At 36.3% G+C, this 21,942-nt stretch overlaps 1 protein-coding gene across 5 annotated transcripts in view; it reads left to right on the top strand.

The window, feature by feature from the left end:
- Positions 1-21,942, top strand: part of shank3a (SH3 and multiple ankyrin repeat domains 3a) — a 666,415-nt gene that overhangs the window by 306,786 nt on the left and 337,687 nt on the right. For all 5 annotated transcript variants that reach the window (XM_088647094.1, XM_088647093.1, XM_088647091.1 and 2 more), the window contains 3 exons: positions 1,721-1,829; positions 18,290-18,441; positions 20,482-20,649. In XM_088647094.1, the coding sequence (XP_088503220.1) occupies positions 1,721-1,829; positions 18,290-18,441; positions 20,482-20,649 (429 nt within the window). The remainder of the gene's footprint in view (positions 1-1,720; positions 1,830-18,289; positions 18,442-20,481; positions 20,650-21,942) is intronic.

The following is a 21,942-nucleotide window of genomic DNA, read 5'->3' as shown; positions in this document are numbered from 1 at the left end:
CTGCTGCTTTAAATGTACTCTAAGTACACAGTGAAAAGTATGATGGTTCATAGTCTGATGGGCCCTTATCTTAACATAGCAATTTTAAACTGAGAACACGACTGGGTCAGTATTTATTGTTCAGATACACCAGATTACATTTCTGTTATGGATTAAATGACTCATCAGCAAACTATGTATTTATTAAAACACTATTAAATGAACAGCAGAGTACAGATTAAAGATTTTAAAAAGGAAAATTATTCCCTACAATTTAATGTATACTAAGGCACAGTTTAGTACTTTAAAATAAGATCATCTTATACTTTTTTTCCTTTTGATTTTAAGTTTTATTCTTTTTGTCTGTAATACTTTGTTCAAATAGCAGATATTGTGAACACAATTATACTAACGATGTTATTCAGCTTAGAATGTGTTATTCATTCTGGTCAGTTCCAAAACACAATGATAGTATGCTGATGGAAAAAAGAAGCGCAACACCTCCTCCTCCATACTCTGGCCCTCGTGTCTGCATGGAAAAGGCTGAAGAATGACTCATCAATGAAGAGGACCTGATGCCACTGCTTCTGTCTGGCCCAAGCCAGTCGGGTGTGACATCTAGGAGGTGCGAGCAGAGGGCCTATGACAGGTCACCTTGCTCTTAGACCAGCAGCATGGAGCCTCACTGTCCTGTCACTGATGCGGGCATTGTGTCTACTGGCAGTTTCAGCAGCAGTACAGGTGGCAGAACTGAAATGATCTCTCAGATGGACCAGTCTGATGTGTCGGTCCTGCTCTGGTGTGGTCACTGGAGGAAGACCGGATCTTGGATGGTCATCTGTCCTGCCGGTCTGCTGAAACCTTCTCTGCAGCTGGGGCACAGTGGAATGGCTTACTCCATAGTGTCTGGCACTATCAGTGTCTGATTCCTTCAGTATCCCAATGGCCTCTCCCTTGCTTCTGGTGACAATTGAGGCATTATGGAATGTACAGAAAACTGACTAAGTGTGGCCTTTTTCTTGCAGTGACCTAAGCTTTGAATTAAGGCCTTTTTAAAGGTGATCTGATCAGACATTGTTCCACCTGGACCTCGTTGGGTAAAAGTGCACCTAACGAGCTTTTGTGTGATTCACAAATTGCAATTCCTCACTGCACAAGCTGTAATGCTGGTCAGAGGGCTTAAAACAAATTGACAACCTTTTGTGAAAGTACATAAGCTATAATTATAGTATTCTCATTCCAGAAAATGTTGCATTTCTTTTTTCCATCAGTATACTGTGTATGGATTCCTCTGAATATTGATGAAGAAATAGAATTGTAAATTTTTTATTAATATTGCTGCATTTTAGATATGTTGTTTATTTTCTACATAAATCATGCATTTGTGGTGCCGATAGTGTTTTGCCTTTTTAAGACTGTGCTGTGTCAATAGCCAATTTTGACTGGCAATTTGACTGGTGTTCCTCATTTGGGCAATATATCCTTGGCCAGGATGCCCTTAGCAAGATCTGGGATTAGCCCTCCACCCTTTTCTTTGATGTACAATAGATACAATAGATATGTTTATTGAATTTGTCTAATAATGGCGACAGAAATCTTTCTATTAAGGGCATCATGTTTGCAGTTTATGAATAGATTTTATAGACCTATAGATAGATTTCCTCCTGAATTGCTCAAACATTTATAGTACGTTGTTGCTTAATCAATTTCTGTTCACTGTTTTCATTCCTTTTTTAATCAGGCTAACTTGAAGAAGTTTATGGAACATGTCCAGCAAAAGAACATTGAAAAAGTCTCAAAATTTTTGGAGAGAGGGCTTGATCCAAATTTCCATGATCCGGAAACAGGAGGTAAGCGACTTTATCACTTGCCTAATCATGTCTTAAATATCTTTAATTTCACAGAAATGCAATATTTCTAAAGTAGGTATAAGCAATTAATAGAGTAATATCATGTGCAGATCTTTCAGGTACAGCCACCCATTGAAACGGGATTGTACTTGATATTATTAAGATTCCGCTGTTATCAATAACAGCTGTAGAAGATACTGCTCCATAATACGTTAAAATACATTGTTTTTTTACGTAGACAACAGGTTCAGGGTTTGCTAATTACAAAATGAGACCTAGAACACGTGTTTAGCTAAATTGGTTGACTAAAATGAAGTCTATAAAGTTGGCAAACTTGCTTCAAAACCTTGGTGACAGTAGACTGTTGTATGGCATAACAAAACAAAAGCCTTTGTGTTTTGTTCAAGTAATAGCTATCTCAAATGCTGAATATTGACCATCTATAAACTGACATTGTTAGGTATCACATGCAATATAAACTCATTGTTGAGTATGTTGTATTGTTTCATTTTTGTTGTCTTCTGATTTTAAAATTCAGGGAGTTTCAGATTATTGTATTGCACTATCTTGTATTCCTCTGTACATTAGCATTTGCCTTCAGCCTCCAAACGGGATTAAGTGCTTGTGCAATATTTGGTTTGTTAAAGTTGTCATTAACAATTAGCTCAGTAGATACAGACAATACTGCGCAAATTCATTCATCTTTATTTTTATTGAATTACATGTAGTTTATGGATATTTATTACTTTAACCCACTTTGCTGAGGAACAAGAGCATTGTCAGAGAATAAAGTAGTCAGTTCTCTTATGTGAATTGAATCACTGGCCTGTTGCAGAGGCAGAGAATGAGAGGCAAGGAATGCTGGAAAAGAAGGTCTAATACGCCATATGGAATATCAGAAGCTAAGGGCTGTCTTTTCACCTGAACATTCGTCTATACATTCTACAAACGTAGGCCATATTTTTTTATCTTTAGAATAAAATCATCACTACACAGCCATCAAGCAGTCTCATTTGCAAATGAAGCATTATCCACATCTGCTCATTCCCAAGATCACTCTGCAGTGCAGCAGAGAAGTTAGATGTGCCTTACATACACAAGCAGGGAAAATACATTTTATACTGCTTCAAATTTGATTCATATCGATTGATAATAGCATAATTGGCCTTCATTTGTGTCATAATGAAACAATATGATGCTAGATAAGGCAATGTGACTTCTCTCTCAACTTTTTCATCATTGGCATAAATGGATTGAGCTTCTAAATGTCCATGATTGGCCGTTGGCTTCCTCTTGTTTGAAACATTTCTTACATTCTTACGTTTTCAGACATGGTAGAGTCAGGGCTCTTGGTTCAAATCCTGTTGTTGGGCATGGGTGAAATTTATTTTGATAAAATTGATGGATTTGGAAAAGGTGTATATTACTGTGAATGCTGTATAATGGAGGCACGTACGGTAAATACATATTCATCTCATTCCCAAGTTCCACGGTGAACTTGTCATCTGATGTATTGCAGGTGGATGACATGGAAAAGTTATTCTTTGGTTTGACACACTCCTGCATGTACAGTAGTTCGTGTTCTCTGTTTTTACAAAACTTCTATTATGTTTCGAATTCTAATAACCCATGATATCACAGTTACTTAACTAATGTGTTAGAGTACTTTGAACAAATGATAGCAGTAATGGATACAACCAGAACATGTACAGTATACTGCATGTATATTTTCGGAGGGATTTGCAGATGGTATTAACTTAAGGGAATGCTTGAATTTAGATTCAAAACTCATTGAAATATATAAAACAGAGTACAGGTAAGTGGTGTTTACTCAGATAGAGGTGATGTAATCAGTCTAGTACCACAGAGATCTGTATTAAGACCACTGTTCTTCTTAATGTGCTGTATATTGATTACTTTGATTCTGGTATAGTTAGCAGCTGGTTAAGTTTGCCGATGACATACATACATACTGTATACAGGTTTACGATAAAATAGGAGGATTAGCAAAGACTGTAGATGCTGTAGATTACATGATATGTAATGTAGACAACAGCAAAGTGTTACATGGAGGCAGCAAAGCTATAAACTATAATTGTAAAATGGGTAACAGCTTGAAGAGGCTGCTTCTGAAAAGACTTGTGTTTATGTTGACACATAATTTATATCTTCTGTATACAGTATGTGTAGGGAAGCATAAAGTAGTTCAGGAGGGTAGCTGCATCAGCATGCGTAGTCTGCAATGGAACAAGTAATAGGTTTATTCCATGCTGAAAAGAGAAGAGATAAAACACAATGTTTCAGCTGTGAAGCCTTCTTCAGGTGTGAGAAAGACAGGGCAGAGGGCACAGATTAAAGAGCACAGAAAAACAAAAGCTGGGAGAGGGGAGGATACAGGAGGGGCAGAGAGGCCACTCAGGAAATGCAAAATGCAGAAAGGCGAAGAAAGGTGTGAAGTCAAAACCTGCATGAGAATAGAAAAGATTATGCGAAAACAAGTCGGTCACTGAGAGAAGGGGGGTGGTGTGAACCTAGTTTCAGGATGAGTTTAGTTTCTGTTGTTCTTCTGCTATGGGAGTTTAGAAACTATGGCCATGTCTGTCACTGGGATGGAAAAACTCGAAGAAAAACCAGATTGGTACGTTATGTAGTTATGGAAAATCAATAAGTTTAAATCAATATGCCTCTTAAAAAAACAATGAATCTGTATAGGGGATAATGTGCTTTAGCAGGTGTTGTGCTGTAGATGAGAGATTCAGCCAAGTTCTTGTTTTGTTGAATTGTTATGAACCAAAAAGTAACTCCATTAAGGTGTTAACCCCAATGTTCTGAGCAACCCCACACTCGAACAATATGGTATACCCAGTTTTCTCCTACAATTCAAAAGTTGTACAGTAACTTTTTGTTACACTGTACTTGATTTGCATATAGTTGGGTGCTGCACTTCAGTGTTGGTTGAAGTTGGTCCTTTCCTATACAGTATATAAAGAACTTTGGCATGTTTTGGGATAAGTAATGCTATAGGAATTGTATTAAGAATCAATTAAAACAAACAATTCATAATAAAATGTAATTGTATACTGTAAAATATAACTGACAAAAAGATGCCTACAGCTTTTAAACATGATATTTATATAAGAAAACACTTGAAATGTAGTCCTGCAAAATTAAATAAAAGTCAAGCTGCTTTTGCAACTCCAACTGTGGATTGTGTTAGGAATTACATTTTATATTGCTTTAAAAACATCCCCTTAAAATGTAGATTGGTACATAAATAAAAATTCAAGAAGTGAGATATGCAAGTGCTCCAAGTCAATAATGTGTGACATTTGTTCCTGTTAATAGGCAGAAACTGCATTTACATGAGCATTTATGCTGAAAATATGACAGGGTTACCAACCATCCATACAATTATAGATGGTCTGTAAAATTTTAATACTTCCCTATTTTAACTCTCCTGAAATCTATTAAACACAAAAATGTCTGCTTTTTATGAAAAAGGATGGTGCTGTTTTTTAAAAGCCATTGAAGACTTTGTTTTTGTTGCATATAGGAAAATAGGAAAATGAAAAGCCAGCATGCACCAAAATACATTGAAATGCACAGTGAGTGGGCACCCCCATCACATGCTTTTACAATAGGAATAGTGTCCATAAAAAATAATTTGTTCCCATAAATTGGTGGTTTAATGTAGTAAGTCAATAAAAACAAAATGGGTGATTTCAGGGTTAGCAACCCTGGAATGTGCAGGATTGGAGAAAGGGCCTAACAATCCAGAACTCTGTGTGTGTGTTTCTAAAATTGATGTTTCAAAGATATTATTTTGATACATAGCTAAATTAAGATAAATGTAAACTTACACTAACATTGTCAATCAAGGTAAAAACACATGATATCGTTAGTGTTGTAGTTACGTGTATGACGATGTATATATTTCTTTCTGATAAATAATGGTATGAATGTTTTACGTCATTCATTTACCCAATGCTCATGTTTTCTGTGCTTAAATGAAGGAAAATTTATACTATACAGTACGTCAGCCAAACAAAATGAGCAATATAAAGCAGCATAAAACTACATCTTTGCTGTGTAGTATTGAAATTTGTTTTCCAGATCATAAGATAAATGTGACGCAACAATACATAATGCCAGCTTTTATCTCTGTATATTTCTGTGGGTATACTGTGTGATTAGTCATGTTAAAACAATGTCATTTGTTGTGTTTAATCCTCCATTTCATGTCAGCTAGGACAAATTAACTTACTTAAAGTAAACTAGTGTAAAGTTAGTATTTGGTTGCATGGCCCTTTATGCTGTTTGCAACCTGTCAACATTAAATCTTGATTTTAACTGTAGCCACTTTCAGTTATTGCTTGTTTGGGGAGTTATCTGACTTTAGTTTCCTCTTCAACAAGGAAAGTGCATACTCAGTAGGATTCAGAAAAGGAGATTTACTTGGCCAGGTAAAAAAATTCCACTTCTTCTTCAAGCTGAACTCCTTGGTTAAGTATGTTTTGGGGTCATTGTCTTGCTGCAGGATAAATTGCTGTCAAGTGAGTTTTGAGGCATTCTTTTGGATACGGGCAGACAATATGTTTCTCTGCACTTCAGAATTCATTCTGCTGCTGCCATCATCATTTACATCATCAATAAAGACCAGTGAGCCAGTTGCAGAAGCAGCCATGCATGTCCAAGCCGTAACACTACCTCCACTGTGTTTCACAGATGAGGTGCTGTGTTTAAGATCATTTGCAGTTCTTCTCTTTCTCCACTCTTTTATCTTTCCATCATTTTGATAAAGGTAGAGCTTTGTTGCAGAACAGTTCTGACTCATCTTTGTACATCTTCACATAGTCTGATCTGGCCTTTCTCTTTTTAGTGTTGATGAGAGGTTTGCATCTTACCGTGTACCCATCTGCACAGTGAATTGAGAGTCTTTAACCCCTGCACCCTGGAGATTGTCTGAAACCCTATTCTAGAGGTTTTCTTCAAAGCTCTCATTTTTTTATCATCATCTGCTGTCGTCTTCCTCGGACCACCTGGTCTTTCATCGATTGTTTACTCCTCCAATAGTTTCTTTCTTGTTCAAGACATTCCACATTGTAATTTTTTGCAATGTAAAATTTCTCTGCAATGTTTTCTTTGCACTCATCTTCACAATTGTTTGATTTTTCATCTTAAACAACATTTTAGATTTCATCTTGGTTTAAGCCTTGTAACTCAAACGTCAATGCCAAAGGTTGCAACCAAGGCTATACATTCACAGCTCTTTTAGTGTTCACAACTAATGTAACAGAGAACACCTGACCAGTTAGAAACAGCCATTTGTCTGACTTATAATCTCCTACAATATGGGGTTGATTACAACAAATTGTTATAAAAGGGCAGAACACGCATGCAGAATGATACCCAGAAACAAAATCTATATATTATAGTAGTAGTAATAATAATAATAATAATAATAATAATAATAATAATAATAATAATAATAATAATAATAATAATAATAATAACATATTTCCTGGAAACAAACATGAATGTTGCAAGAAGATGAAGAGACTGACTCATAAATGTCACTTGAGAGAAAAATAAGCTCTGAGTAGATGAAGCGGCATGAATTCTGCATCTATTACATTTATATCTAGAGCTTTTCATTTTATTGGCAATATCAGTTAAAGCTATGTTCTGTATGAACTTCTTCTCAATATCATTACAGTAGGGAAAGTCTGCGCTAAATAATTACCAATTGTTGGCTCTCTTTGGCAGTACAGTCAATGTAATTTTCCACCCTACATGTATCTACCTACAGTGCACAGGTTCTGCTATGCTCTTGTTCTTTTGACCTTTCCGCCTGTGCTCTACCCACACAAGGATGCAACCAACAACTAATAAAGGATTTAAAGTGAAAGGCTACAGCCTGTGTTCTGGCACCCAGGCGTTCCAGAAGTGAAAGCATATTGTCTGGTAGCATGTGCCTCCTGGAAGTATTGAGATGTCTGAAGGATTTTTATTGCTGGGTAATTCTACATGCAGCTCTTCTATTTGCTTCCATGTACATATTTAGGGCCCTACACGTCTTTTAAATGGTACTAAAAAGAGCACTTAAACCCCCTATCAGACCCAATACATTTTAGAAAACTAATTTCCTCTGCCATGGAACTGTACAAAATATTCTCTGGTCAGTTGCAGTTACAGGATTTTCTAAATAACTTTTTATGGTTGCATCTTCTAAAAGTGAATTAGTTGTCATTAACTGATTGCTGATTGTTTCTTTCTAGGTGCCTCAGTTCAGTTTATCTAGGCAAAAAAAATGTTTGGTGTGAATTGTAGCTATAATATATTCCTTTTTATTAATATATATTTTAATTGCACAATTTTGGCAGTCCATCACAGGGCACACACACACAAACAATTCAGAGACAACAGTTGACTAGCCACCTTACATTTTTGTAGGGTGAGAGAACATGAGATCACATTATAAAAACACACATGGACACAATCTACAAGAAGGAACCTGTAATCAGGAGTGCTAACTGCCATACTGCAATTCCACCTAGTAAAGGATTCTTAGTGTAATTAAATGAGGATTTGCAATTGAAAGGAGGCCATTTGACCAATCTAGATCATTTAACTACTAGTAGCTTACGTAGCACAAGGATTTCATGCAGTCCTTTGAAAAAAGCCATGGTTTTAGCTTTGACAACATGTTTCATCCAACTTGAACACTGCGTAAAAAAGTTTCTCCTTTAGAAATGCACTTTCCCGAAGTTTCTTTTTGCGTCCTGTGTTTTGTGTTTGACTTTTGATTGGAGATATCGATTGCATTGACTTTGTCAATGTCGTTGAGAATTTTGAATACTGGAATTAAGGCAAGTTATGGTCTTCTCTTTTCAGTACAAGAAAGGTTCAGCTCTTTTAGTTGGTCAGATTAGAAAATGTTATTAAGGCCAGGAAAGTACCAGGTCACTCTCAAGCAGCCACTTTGGACTAATCCCAGAGCAGCAGTATCCCATATACTATGTTATATTTGTATAACGTGATGACCAATTTCAAAGTAAAATAACTTGGTTTAAATTTGGCACTTTTTACAACAGATGCTAACATTATTTTGTTTCATTAACAAGGTCAATTATTCATCCCCTGTGGAAGCTACAGTCAAAACCTTAGCCAGGATTTAGTTTGCACCTTCTATAGTCCACACAACAGGCAGGTTTGCTTGATGTCATGAGAACATAGCCAGAAGCCATATCACCCTGCAACTCACAACTGGCAGCTCACTAAGCTAAGCACGTGTGAGCCTGTCAGTACCTGGATGGGAGACCTCCTGGGAAAGATGTTGCTGGAAGTGGTGTTAAGAGGGGCCACCCTGTAGGGGGTGCTCACCCTGCAGTCTATGTGGGTCCTAATGCCGCAGTATAGTGACAGGGAAATACTGTTAAAAGGTGCCTTCCTTCAGATGAGACATAAAACCGAGCTCCTGACTCTCTGTGGTCATGAAAAATCCCACGATGTTTTTCGAAAAGAGTAGGGATGTTACCCCAGCATTCCCATTGGCCCTTACCGAACTTGGCCTCCTAATAATCCCCATCTATGAATTGGCTTCATTACTCCCCATATGTTCTCCTCCCCATTGATAACTGATGTGTGATGGGCTTACTGGCGCGCTGTGGCTGCCATCGCATAATCTAGGTGTTTTGCACATTGGTGGTGGTGAAGAGGAGTCTCCACTACATACATTACTGTATAAAACGCTTTGAGTGGAGTGTCCAGAAAAGTGCTATATAAATGAAAGGAATTATTTAATATTATTGTAACAGTCTCCCATACCCAGCCTTCTCTGTGGTGTTGTATCTCTTTCCAATGCTGCACTCCTGTTTAATCTTGTCACAGATCTACAGTAGGTTTGACAAGGGTTTGTCTTTGCATGAAAATGGTTAGAATTTGGCACTGCAGGGATCTGTAAATACATTTGTACAGGTACAAGTACCATACAACCTGTATATGTACAAAGTCCTCCTGATCCCAAAAGTCGCCAAGACTTAAACACTATTGATCATTCTGAAATTGTACCTAGTGTTTTTTATGATATCAAAAAGGATATTTTTTAACATAATAGGTCATTATAGTTAAGTCATTAAAGAAAATATTATAAATATAAAATATTCAATCTATTAATACAACAGCAATACATGCACACCCCCATCAACAACAACAATATTAACCTGAATTTACATGTTGTGATACTAATGGGTGAGCATTCATTCAGGAATTACAAATACAGAAATTAATAGCATTGGAGTTGTACTGGGTTTGTCGCAGTGGTCCAATATCCTTCAGCTGTTTTCTTCTGTACTAAAGGTGAGCCTTGGCACACAGAGAGAGAGAGCTTAGTTCTGGATGTTCTTCATTTAAATTTTGTTGAAGAATTGCGTTGTTACAGTATGTGTTATATACAGTTCATACAGTATATGAATTGCTTTGAAAAGTATATTCATAAAGCATATACAGAAAAGTCCTACTATATTGATTTTGTTGATCAAGAGAGATAACATTTGGTTCACAAGACACAAGATTGCTTGTATTGCATAGAAACTTAGAATTTTGTTACATATGAACTCACACTCTTGGTCTGGTATCTTGAACTACAGTTTAAGCTCTGATAAAGACAGCAATAGTTACAGTTATGCAGTTGGAGATGGCAAATTACAAAGGCTTGATGGACAGGGAGGAGATGAACAAACAGTTCCTTTTAAACAAAGAATAGTGGGTGGTGATCGGTTGTGATATTTTTAGGTGTAGTCCTTCTGTCCACCCTTGTGTAAAAAAAAATATTAAACTCTTCTTCAGTATAGTGAAAATGTAGTACAGTATTAAAATTCACATTTTTGCAGTAGCATAAATTAATAAATTAAGGGTTTGTATATAACAAGGAGTAGATATATACTGTGTAGATTAACATCACCTTCACTTCTCTTTGAGAAAGATGCCACAAAATTATTTTAAACAGAACAGAGATGTACTGTACTGTAGTACAAGTAGGTAGCTGCGTCTTCATGACTAGGCTGCACGGGAACAAACACCTGAAGTAGGCTCCACAGATTAAATGTTGTGTTTCTCTTCTTCTCTTTTCAGCATGGGATAAACCATGTTCCTGAACAAAGATATATGTAATGTACAATGTATTTTAAATAATTCAGGTTAATAAGGCTACAAAATATCCTGAAGTAGTTCAGGTGGGTACTGTAGCTGCATCAGCATGCGTAAGCTACAAAAGAACAAGTAACAGGTTTATTCCAAGCTGGAAAGGGAAGAAAGAAAACACAATATTTCACACCAGAAGAAGGCTCCATGGCCAAAACGTTGTGTTTTCTTTCTTCTCTTTTCAGCATGGAATAAACCTATTACTTGTTCCTTTACAAAATATCCTTTACTTGAAAGATAGTGAATAGGTTTTGCTAAATCAGCATCTGGTCATGATACACTGATTACTACTTATTTGGAAAACAATTACAAAAGAGAGAAAAAAACGACAAATAAATAATACTATGTAATTGTACTATAACAGAAAAAGGGGTTGTGAATATCTGAAAAAGGGAGATAAAATAGAAATGACAAAATAATGAACCAGTATTAGTTACCAAGCAGCAAACTTAAAATTGATAAACAATTATTCACAGTAACACAGTTCAGACTATTACTGTTTGTATAAATATGGGCAGCACTGGTGTGCAGTGTATAGCATTGCTTGGTCTTGCAGCCCAGGGGCTCTGGGCTGAACTCTGGATCTGTGGTGCTATCTGAATGGAGTTTGTACAGTATGTTCCCCCTTGTTCATGTGGGTTTACTCTAGGTGATCCAGTTTTCTCCCACAGTCCAAAAACCTACTGGTAGGATAATTGGCTTCTGCAAAAACTGGCACTGGTGAGAGTGAGTGCGTATCTGTGTCTGTGCATGTCCTCTGATGGACTGGCATCCCATCCAGGGTGTATCCTGTCTTGCATCCACCGGCTCTCAAGCGACTCTGAATTGGAGGAAGTGGTTAGAAAATGGAGGGAATGATTGGTGGTTATATATACTGGATATATAGATCCACGATAATCAGAGTTTGCCTTCTACAGACACAGAACATAGAAATTTATTTTATGATGGAATAGCATAAGGAGGAGATGGAACCCATGTACAGTATTACGAAATAAAAAAAAAAGTTCTTCTTAAAATGGATGTAAATACTAGGAAAATGATAACCTACTGTATGTCTCTATTCAATATAAAGCATCATTAAAAATAAGAGATTTCTTTAACACTGGTGAATACCACACATAAGAAATCAGTATTTTCATAAATGCAAACAACAGTTCCTTGCTTGAGGCCTAACGCCAGTCTCTTTAGTATTCAAATTATATGGAGGTTCTGTACTACCTGTCTATGAAAGAAAAAAACTCTCTTTTATTTCTTTTTTTTCCATCACTAAAGACTGTATTGTCTTTTATCCTGCATTCTTTATTAATATTTTTAAAAAGCTGACTTACTGATCTAACTGCCATTGACTTAGATCTACTGTAGTCAAACATGAGTGCAACTGTTTGACCATACAGCTTCAGTGAAAATGCCAGGCTGTGCATACATCCCAAGGCAGCCCAGTGTTTTACTTTTAAAGAACCCAATACTTTAATGGGAAATCCTAATATCCTGATATATATCCTCTTCCTCACATGGCAATACTACAGTGCTGTATGTGCATTATACAATTACTGTATATATGGGTATTGTAATAATATGTATAAAACTAAGAGACAAATAAATAATACTATGTAATGGTTGTGCCTAGCACAATAGTATAATATAGTATGTTCCGCTTGTACAGACAAGTACAGTTTGATCCCCTGGTTCAGTGTAAGGATCACAGTACTCTCATGTATTTTACTTTCACATCTTACACTCTAATTAGCACTTGTGTTATTTGCTTAGCTAAATAAATATCAGGAAGTCCAAGATTAAGGATAATTAGGATCTGTGAAACTACCATATCTGACAATGTTCCAGACATTCACAATTTCACTGAAAAAAAGCTTTTTTGTGTGTGAAGTCTATCAAAACCACATGAGAACCAGGGAAATGCTGAACGCTTGACAGTGATTCACCCAGTACAGTTATAGATATGTTGCTACAGTTAGTACTTTATCTTGCACATTAGCTATAGTCCACATCTTGAACATTGTACCAGTTTAGTCTCCAATGAATAAGCAGCAACGTCTCTTTGGCCCTTCTATAACTCGGACAATCACCCTGAACCTGAACCTTAACCCAAGCCCAAACATAAAGATAATCTAAATGAAACAAAATTAGCCACACTATTATTTCATGCAATAAACACAATCCTTAGTTGTATTAAATCATTAAGCTTTCTTTGATGAAGGACAGAGGTTATGTCAGCATCTCTTAGGAAGCATTCTGTGATGAACTGAGCACCCTGTCTTCTAGGTGGAGAAGGAAGCTAGAGAAATGCTTTGCACATTGTTCAAACCCAGTATCATTCTCTCACAACAGTAGAAAGGGCATGGACTTTTATTGTTTCTGTGTGACTGACGTTTTGTATTCGTTTTCAGTATTCTCAAGTTATGAAATCTTTTTTTCATTTTGTCAGCACAAGGTAGGGAAATGGTAGACAATAATGCCTATAACTCTGTTACTGACTCTCTTCGCCCTACATTGATTTGTAAATATTGATCAAACTGTTTCCGTAAGCTATTTTTCCAAACTGAAAAATGTTAACAGCTTTGTAAATATAATAAATTACATCAGTAATTGTGTTTTTTTAAACACTCTAACATACTGATTTCAACTATATTTCAGTCTATTATACCATATGTCAACTTTTAAATAGCAGTCTTTAGTAGAAGTTAAACTCATAGATATTGATGTGCTCTTTAGTTTTGAGGAGGCTAAGTCGTTTACTGCTTCTGCTTTTTTATTTGTCTGATTCAAGTATACCACGGTTTGCTTTCTTAATTTTTCGAAAGAGACACTTTGAGTGTTAGGACGTACTCCATATGTTTTCTCTAGGCACAGACTAAATAGAAAATAGATTTTTTTTACATGTGTATTCAGTTAAAAAGATAAAATAAATGTACTATTAAAGGACATTTGTTTTTCTTGCAAATGGTGAAATCCCTGAAGTGTCATAAAGGTCACATGAGAGAAAGGGTTTCGTATTTGATCATAGTGGAAATAAATGTTGCATGCCTGAGCATTATGATTTCAGCCCTTCCTTCAACATGGAGTTTTATTTGAGATTTGAGTATTATTTAACTAAATAATATACAGTCTCTCTCATCCTAGCGTTAATCCCGCATCAGCAGGGGCCGCTTGTCAGCACGCCCATCTCCATTTGGTGGTTTGAGCCAAATCTTTGAGCTGACATTGCCATTAAATGCGACCGAGAATACTCCAACCAGCGTGTCGCTCCGCCTGCCGTCGGAGGGTAGGGGGGAGGGAGGAGAACAAAGTAATGTAGCCAATTCATAGAGGGGTATTATTAGGAGGCATGGGAAATTTGGCCAGGGGTTACACCCCTACTCTTTTCGAGAAACACCCTGGGATTTTTAATGACCACAGAGACTCAGGACCTTGGATTTACGTCTCATCCGAAAGACGGCGCTTGTTTACAGTATAGTGTCCCCGTCACTATACTGGGGCATTAGGACCCACGTGGATCACAGGGTGAGCGCCCCCTGCTGGCCTCACTAACACCTCTACCAGCAGCAACCTTAGTTTTTCCCAGGAGGTCTCCCATCCAGGTACTGACCAGGCTCACACCTGCTTATCTTCAGTGAGTTGCCAATTGTAAGTTGCAGGGTGACATGGCTGCTGGCAACTATATATATAGTATATCTACATTTTACAATTGGCAAAAAAATATAGAATAGGTGTTGCTAAAAGAAACATGGTTTGGTTATTTACACAATTGGAAAATACCAAGTGAGAGTGGAGTTATTATAATTTCTGGCATGCAATTAAATCTCATCATCAAACAGTCCTCAAATAAGACATACTGCATAAATGGACATATAAGATTTTAGATCTTATTTATAAAATATGATGCTGATAAACATATTGTTTCAGCTTGAGGTGGCTAGGAAGTGTCTCCAAGAGTTTTAGATCAATTATGTGACTCCTGACAGTGTAACCACCTCCAGTTTCAAAGCAGAGGCGACAATTGCGGAGATGTTGGGGGGGGGGTCCCCTGATCAAAATATTATTGTAAAGTTTACCTTGTTTTGCCTAGTTAATTAAGTTTGGGGTTAATGATTGTTGATGAGCAGTTCAGAATCACACTGCATCACATTAAGATTACAGCGAGAGAGAAAAGAGAAAGGACAAGACCAGGGGAAGCTGGGAAGAAGAGAGAGAAGAGGGAGGAGTCTGGAACTTGAACCTTGTGCCAAGGGCTAACTGGCTAACTTCATGATCACCCAGACAAAAGTTGTTAGGAGCTAAGTGTTTGACCCTTGCTTGAGTGATCTTGTTATTCTGCATTTTTAGGAAACTTGGGTTTCCTTGGTGAAAGATACCTCGGTTAGGGACATCTTTCCTGCTTGTGGGTGCAGTTTTACAATAGGGAGAAAGGATCCCATTTATTTTGTGGCATCCAAGTTTGCAGAGAGAGATATTTAACTGCAGGTTTAATTTCATTAAGAAGGCAGCTTGTATCTTATTATGGTTTTTGTGGGCATTATTTAATAAAGTTCAGTACTTAGTAGCAATCAGAGGTTTTTTGCATGCATAGGATGTTAGGCTTCTGAAACACCCTGTAAATACTTGTGTAAAAAGTTGTGTTGTATGTTGTTGTTGTCTGTAGTATAGTGTTTGTCTTGTCATTGTTAATAAACATTTGTTTAACCAAGTGTGCTTGGATTATCACTCTTTCACCAAAGCTGTGCCAGAGAATAAAGAATTCATGTGCCTCTATACCAACTGCTCGGATATATTCTGGAGAAATCACTTACAAGTTGGGGATAATGAATGATTATCTTAATTATTTACTAAACCATTTGGTCAATTTCCTGATTTTCTGTAACCCCAAATTTGTAACAATATGTGTACTGTATGTATTGCAGACTACTAAACACTTAACAGACATTAGGTTACACAGTAAGAAAGAGCTACAGTATAGTCAGAGTTACATTAGTAATGGTGGACGTTTTACCTGATGGACTGTATGCCACAATCTCTGCCAAATGAATAATTAAACATAATAAGTGTTGTTGAGTGAAACCGGGTTGCAGTATTGATTATAAAATATTAATGAATATTATACTGTACATCTCATTTGACTTTCATGATTTAAGAAAGCCTTTAACCAATCTGAGAACACTAATCTTTTGTTTCGATGACGAAATTGCATTAATTCACGATAATAACTTTCCTGTGTGAGGAGTGTCTGAGGTATGAGAACAGTATTTTATTTGACATGTCAACTACTGTAAATAAGAAACATCGCTTCTGGTCAATACCATGGGAATGAAGATATCCTGTAAGAAACAGATGCCCTTGAAATGCAGATCTTCAGCACAGTTTATTGAGCCAGAAAATTGGTGTAGAGATTTGTTTTGGTTTTCAGTTGCCCAGATTTATTAGATCGTTAATCAATATTGTTTACCCATGGGAAACAGCAATAGAAAGACCTGGAAAAAAGAATTGAAAATGTAAGCATTTTCATTAATGTAGCACTCTTTCCTGGTTTGTTAATTCAAACTAAATTAGGGACTGCCATAATACTTTTAATCTGTTTTCAGATTTAATTAATACAGAATTAAAGAGGTCTCAAAATGTACTGGGGCACTTTCACATCACTGTTATGTCACTTTTATGTCTGTTGCTTTTTCTAAGACAATAAATTTCATTGTGGATAAAGCAGGAAGGCAAACGTAACAAATACATAAAAAGATTAAAAGACTCCATGATTTTTTTTCAATTTTAAAAATGTTTTAGTTTAGTTTTCATCTAAACTGTTTTATTAGAACCTTTTAATTTTTTTTTCATCTAAAACACATGGTCTTTTGCAAATAATTTAGATTATTCACCTCATTCAAATTCAGAAATGTGATTATTCTAAAATGTCAATGTCAAAAGAAAAAAAAATATTGCTTTCCCCTTAACCACATCATTTTTAAAATACCTGCCTGTCTAGGTGAATGACAATATTTGGGAATTGTAGTTTTTCCAAACGAAACAGTAAAAATATGTAATGTTTGTGGAAAATTAGAAAGTGACTGCTGTGAAGTCTTTGTCTTCACATCTATGCCATAGCTAGTTTTAGTAAGTTTGGACAGGTTCCCCTGTTCTTTTCACTCTCATTTTCAGCACTTCTGAAAAAGGAATGTACTATAAGGATCCTTGGATTGTTGCATACAGGGTTAAAGTTTAAAAACAAATATAAACAAAAGTAAATATTAAAATTAAAAGAATGTGTTCCACTCGTAAGTAAAAGATTGGTTCAGTATATCAGTAACAGAGATTTTGTCAGTTTGAGCCAAAGGTGAGAAGCTACCATCTGTGTGACTATGACTGAAGACCTTTTAATCAGAACGTTAATAAAATATTTTTTTTAATCTTGGTTTGTGTGGTTTTGACCCTGGAAATACTCTGTTGAACGTTCACAGCAGATCTGTCAGATTAACTTCGCTTATAATACATGTCTTACAGATGTTGTACTGTGCATAGCTCTTGTCCAAACTAAGGAAGATCAATACTCAAAAACCTTTGTCAGAAAAAACAGGCACAAAACACAAAATCATAGATGATACAGTGCCCAAAAGACAGGTCAAGGAATCATCACCAAGCCAAACTCTTTCCTTAAAAGTTTAGTGTACATTTATGCTATACTGAATTTATTTATGCCTTACCACATTTTGAGAACAACTTCTTTATTTTCCACACGTCACATATTGGATAGTTAAAAGTACTTTTAAATGCTCTGTGGGATATTGGTCACAAATTGAGTAACTGATTTTGAACTCTAAAACAACTTATTTTGTTTGTATGTTGATTTTCTTCCTGTGTCATGCAGCTGATACAACACCTAGAGAAGCCTACTTAGTAGTGCGGGTAGTGTGCTCTTAAGGTTAAATCTTTCGTGCAGTGGGCTTGGTTGGTGTAATTTCTGTGGTTATATTACTTAAAAGAAGGCCTTTATACCAAGCTTCAGTGCACTTCCCTGAGATAGTCCACTTAATTCCCCTGTTTACTCCTGCTGTTCAGTGCTGATACAAGACCTATGCCTGTTCCTTTTTTTTCATTAAATCTCATGCTGGTAGAATGGATGGCAAACCGCAAGACACAGCAATACTGAACAAATTTCTTTATTTCATCACTGTCTACAGTTAGGAGTTTTGTTAGTCTATTTGTAAGGTAATGATGATTTTTCATTGTTGTTTTTATGTTTATTTGTCTGGTAACAGAATGCCCACTGACAATGGCTGCACAGCTTGAGGGATGTGCGGAGGTGATCAAACTGCTGAAAAATGGTGGGGCACATTTAGATTTCAGAACCAGGGATGGCATAACAGCTCTGCACAAGGCGGTGCGGACCAAGAACCACACAGCCCTTATTGTGAGTATACAATGGTCCAACTGCATAAACTTTGGTAAGATAGCAGTCTGCTAAATACAAATTAAGTGTTCACTGGATGATAAGAGGGCAGCACTGTGGCACAATGGTAAGCATCAAATCTAGGTTGTTCTCCATGTGAAGTTTGTACTGTATGTTGTCCTCATGCTCGAATGGGCTTCCTGTGGGTGCTCCAGTTTCCTCCCACAGTCTAAGGACAAACTGGTATGGTAATTGGCTTCTGGGAAAATTAGCTCTGGTGTGAGCTTGTAGGTGATTGTGTCTGTGTTTACCCTGCAATGGATTGGTGTCCTGTCCAGGGTGTATCCTGCCTTATGCCCATTGCTTGCTGGAATAGGCTCCAGCTCCCCCTTAAGGCTGTGTTGGATTAAGTGGTGTAGAAAATGGATGGATAGGTTATAAAAGGTATTGCAGTACATACCTCTCTTCTTTTAAAAAAATGTATGGTCTGGTGCTTTTTAAATATAATAAAAGTAAATCAGAGTTGAATACAAATCTCCAGTCAAAGATTGGGTTACCTGCATTTTAGAAAAGACAGTGTGCATGTGAACGAAATACCTAATCCAAAATTGACAATGTGAAGAGATTGTAGAGTATTTCATCTTCCAAGGTGACACTGCCTTCTGCAACTACTGTAGGAAAGTGAGTCACAATTTGATGTTATTTTCAATTTAGAACAGTCACCCTTCTCTCTTGATTTATGAAAGCAGTTTTTGGACCTCACTGTGCTGTGGTTTTTCACAGGGGGTAAGTTATGTTAGAAGATGTATGGCCTCTTCATGAAGAATGTTGACAGGTTTTTCTGGGGATACAGGACTATTCTTTCTCTTGCACATTGCTTCACATGTGGGTGATTAAAAAAAATCTCAAACAGGGGTGTTTCAACGGTTTGGTCCACTGCTTAACATAAATCGTGTCAGCACTCTGTTTCAAGATTTTACCATGCTGGGAAGTATCTAGAATGTTGACAATGGATACTCTTTGTGTTCTAATTTTTATGCCCTGTGTATCCATTCATCTGTGTAACCACTATCCCATGAGCCTACTGTAGGTTATATGGTACAGATACACAGTATGAAGATGAGCATCAGTTGTAGCATGAAACAAATGTTTTTGAACTGCACTTACATGCAAAACAAATTCCCTGGAGAATAATCAGTGCAGGCAGCTGTAATAAAAGTGCTTTGTCAGTTGCATTTATGAAAGTTGGAGCTTTCATTTATAGCATGGTGTGTACCAAAAATTGATTAAAAATAGTCAATTTTATATTTTTGTGTTATTGTGGCCAGTGTAGGGTGCACTATCTTATACTGCATATACAAGTTCATTTTTGCAAACCTCAAACTTTTACCATTTAATTATTTTAATATATATATAAATATCAGTTTTCAGGAAAAAAGTATTTTGATTATCTACTTTTAAACTGCAAAGATTTAAAAAAATATATCTTCTTCATGATGGTGCCCTGACTGCACTGTGACTGAAAGGCTTTGAAAGCTTTAATTCACTGAAGTTTACTTGCTTCATTCAAGGAAAAATGCTAGCTGTTAGAGCGCCTTCAGCTTCCAGACAGCTTTTCACATTGAAAATAATTACCTCGATGTCTTTCTACGTTAACATGCCAGTAATCAAATAGAATGATGTAGAGTGGCTGTTTCATTTCTTGAAACTCCATGATTTTCTAGAGAAATTCATAAGTGTGTTTTAACCATGTTGTAAATGTAAACATTCTTAATATTATACTGTTACATTTAATATTATACTGTTAAAAATTTGACACATATCTTTAAGAAGTATGTGTTTTTCAATTTACCTCAGTATTATTCAATATCAATATTTCACTTTTTGTTCTGCAATCTTGTATTTTTTTTTCTATTTCTAGCACTTGGTTTGGTGGAATTGCAGGTATCAGATGTTACTTCCTGTTAACATCAGAAACCTACTGTACAGTACATGGCAAAGCATGATATGTATTGTCTAACTGCTTCTGCTGTGGCCTCACCTGTCTCTAATTCTGCACAGACGCTGTTAGACCTGGGCGCGTCTCCTGATTACAAGGACAGCCGGGGTCTCAGTCCACTGTACCACAGTTCCATGGTAGGAGGAGATCCCTACTGCTGTGAGCTGCTCCTCCATGATCACGCAGTGGTGGGCTGTGTGGATGAGAATGGCTGGCAGGAAATTCACCAGGTACAGAATTTTTTTTTCCCATGGACCCCATTCAACTCACTGCCACTAGGGCTTTAGCTCAAGCAAGTACACACCAGTTTCCTCAAAAACAAGACCACTAGCTGTAAATGCCTTCCTGAGATAACAAGAACCAAGGAAACACTCAAAACATGTTATCTGCCAGACCTAGAAAAATAAAGTTCCTTGATATGATATTTTGAACAACATGAACATCAGCTACTGACCTTTTCGGGATCGGGCTCTAGTTCACATAATAAGGTCAAAAATGGTTAACTTCAGCAGATTCTTCTGTTTATTACATTCAATATAATGAAACCCATTGAAATGACATTTTCACCAGCTAAAGTTCTTTCAGAAGGTAATTATAAAGGAAGGAGTCATGAACATGTAAAAGTTATTCTGAAAACAAAATAAAGACCTTTTACTGTACATAGTGAAACCTCTGAGCTCATTTTTAGAAATGTAAGTGTAGATATATTATTAATAGATTTTTTATTTGGTAGTGACCCTGACCCCTGATTTCTGAAGAATAAGAGTTAGATTTTTTTTAATGAAAAAAAAAACATTCATTCCATTTTTGTCATTTTTCTAATTTTATGGTGAAGTGTAGGGGGAGCAAAAATATTTCTGTCCACTAAAGTTTCTTAATATTATATTTTTGATTTGTCAGGTTTTCTAGTGAATCTTTAAATATTAATGTTACTAATCAAGTGACATAAAATAAATATTTATCAGGATTATGAAAGGTGTTAAATTATGGTGTCAAAGATATCACACTTTCTGCAAGAACACTGGTTCATTTTCTTATAAACAACTTGAATTTAACAAGATGATTTGCTGTGCTCTCTGTGCTGTAGGTAAGAGAAATTATATAGAACCAATTTTCAGCAACAGATACAGTATTGATTTTTTTTCCCAGTGGGAGACCCCTGTTTTACATTTTTTGTAAAACAAACTGAACTGGGGGAAAAAGACATTATGTACTGTATATAAACACATTATACATTAAAAAAACATCAGTTTGAAATCGAACAAAATGTTTCTACAGTATATGCAACACGCAATTTTATATCAGAGTGGTCTGTGTCACACTACTTTTCAGTTATGTCTTTTTTAATCATATTTAATCATATTCATAGTCTGAATTCGTCTTTTCATCGAAATGTATTTAATTCTTTGCCCACAACAAATAGACTAGCTGAAAATATTTGGTTACACTACCAGGATAGCAACATAAAGTCATGTTTTGAGTGACATTTATACAATTTGGCTTGGGTTAATCATAAACCAGAG

This window comes from Lepisosteus platostomus, chromosome 9 (assembly GCF_059453375.1).
Source record: "Lepisosteus platostomus isolate fLepPlt1 chromosome 9, fLepPlt1.hap1, whole genome shotgun sequence".
Classification (NCBI taxonomy): domain Eukaryota; kingdom Metazoa; phylum Chordata; class Actinopteri; order Semionotiformes; family Lepisosteidae; genus Lepisosteus; species Lepisosteus platostomus.
The sequence above is the reverse complement of the archived record's forward strand: the minus strand, read 5'-3'. Positions and strand labels throughout refer to the sequence as shown.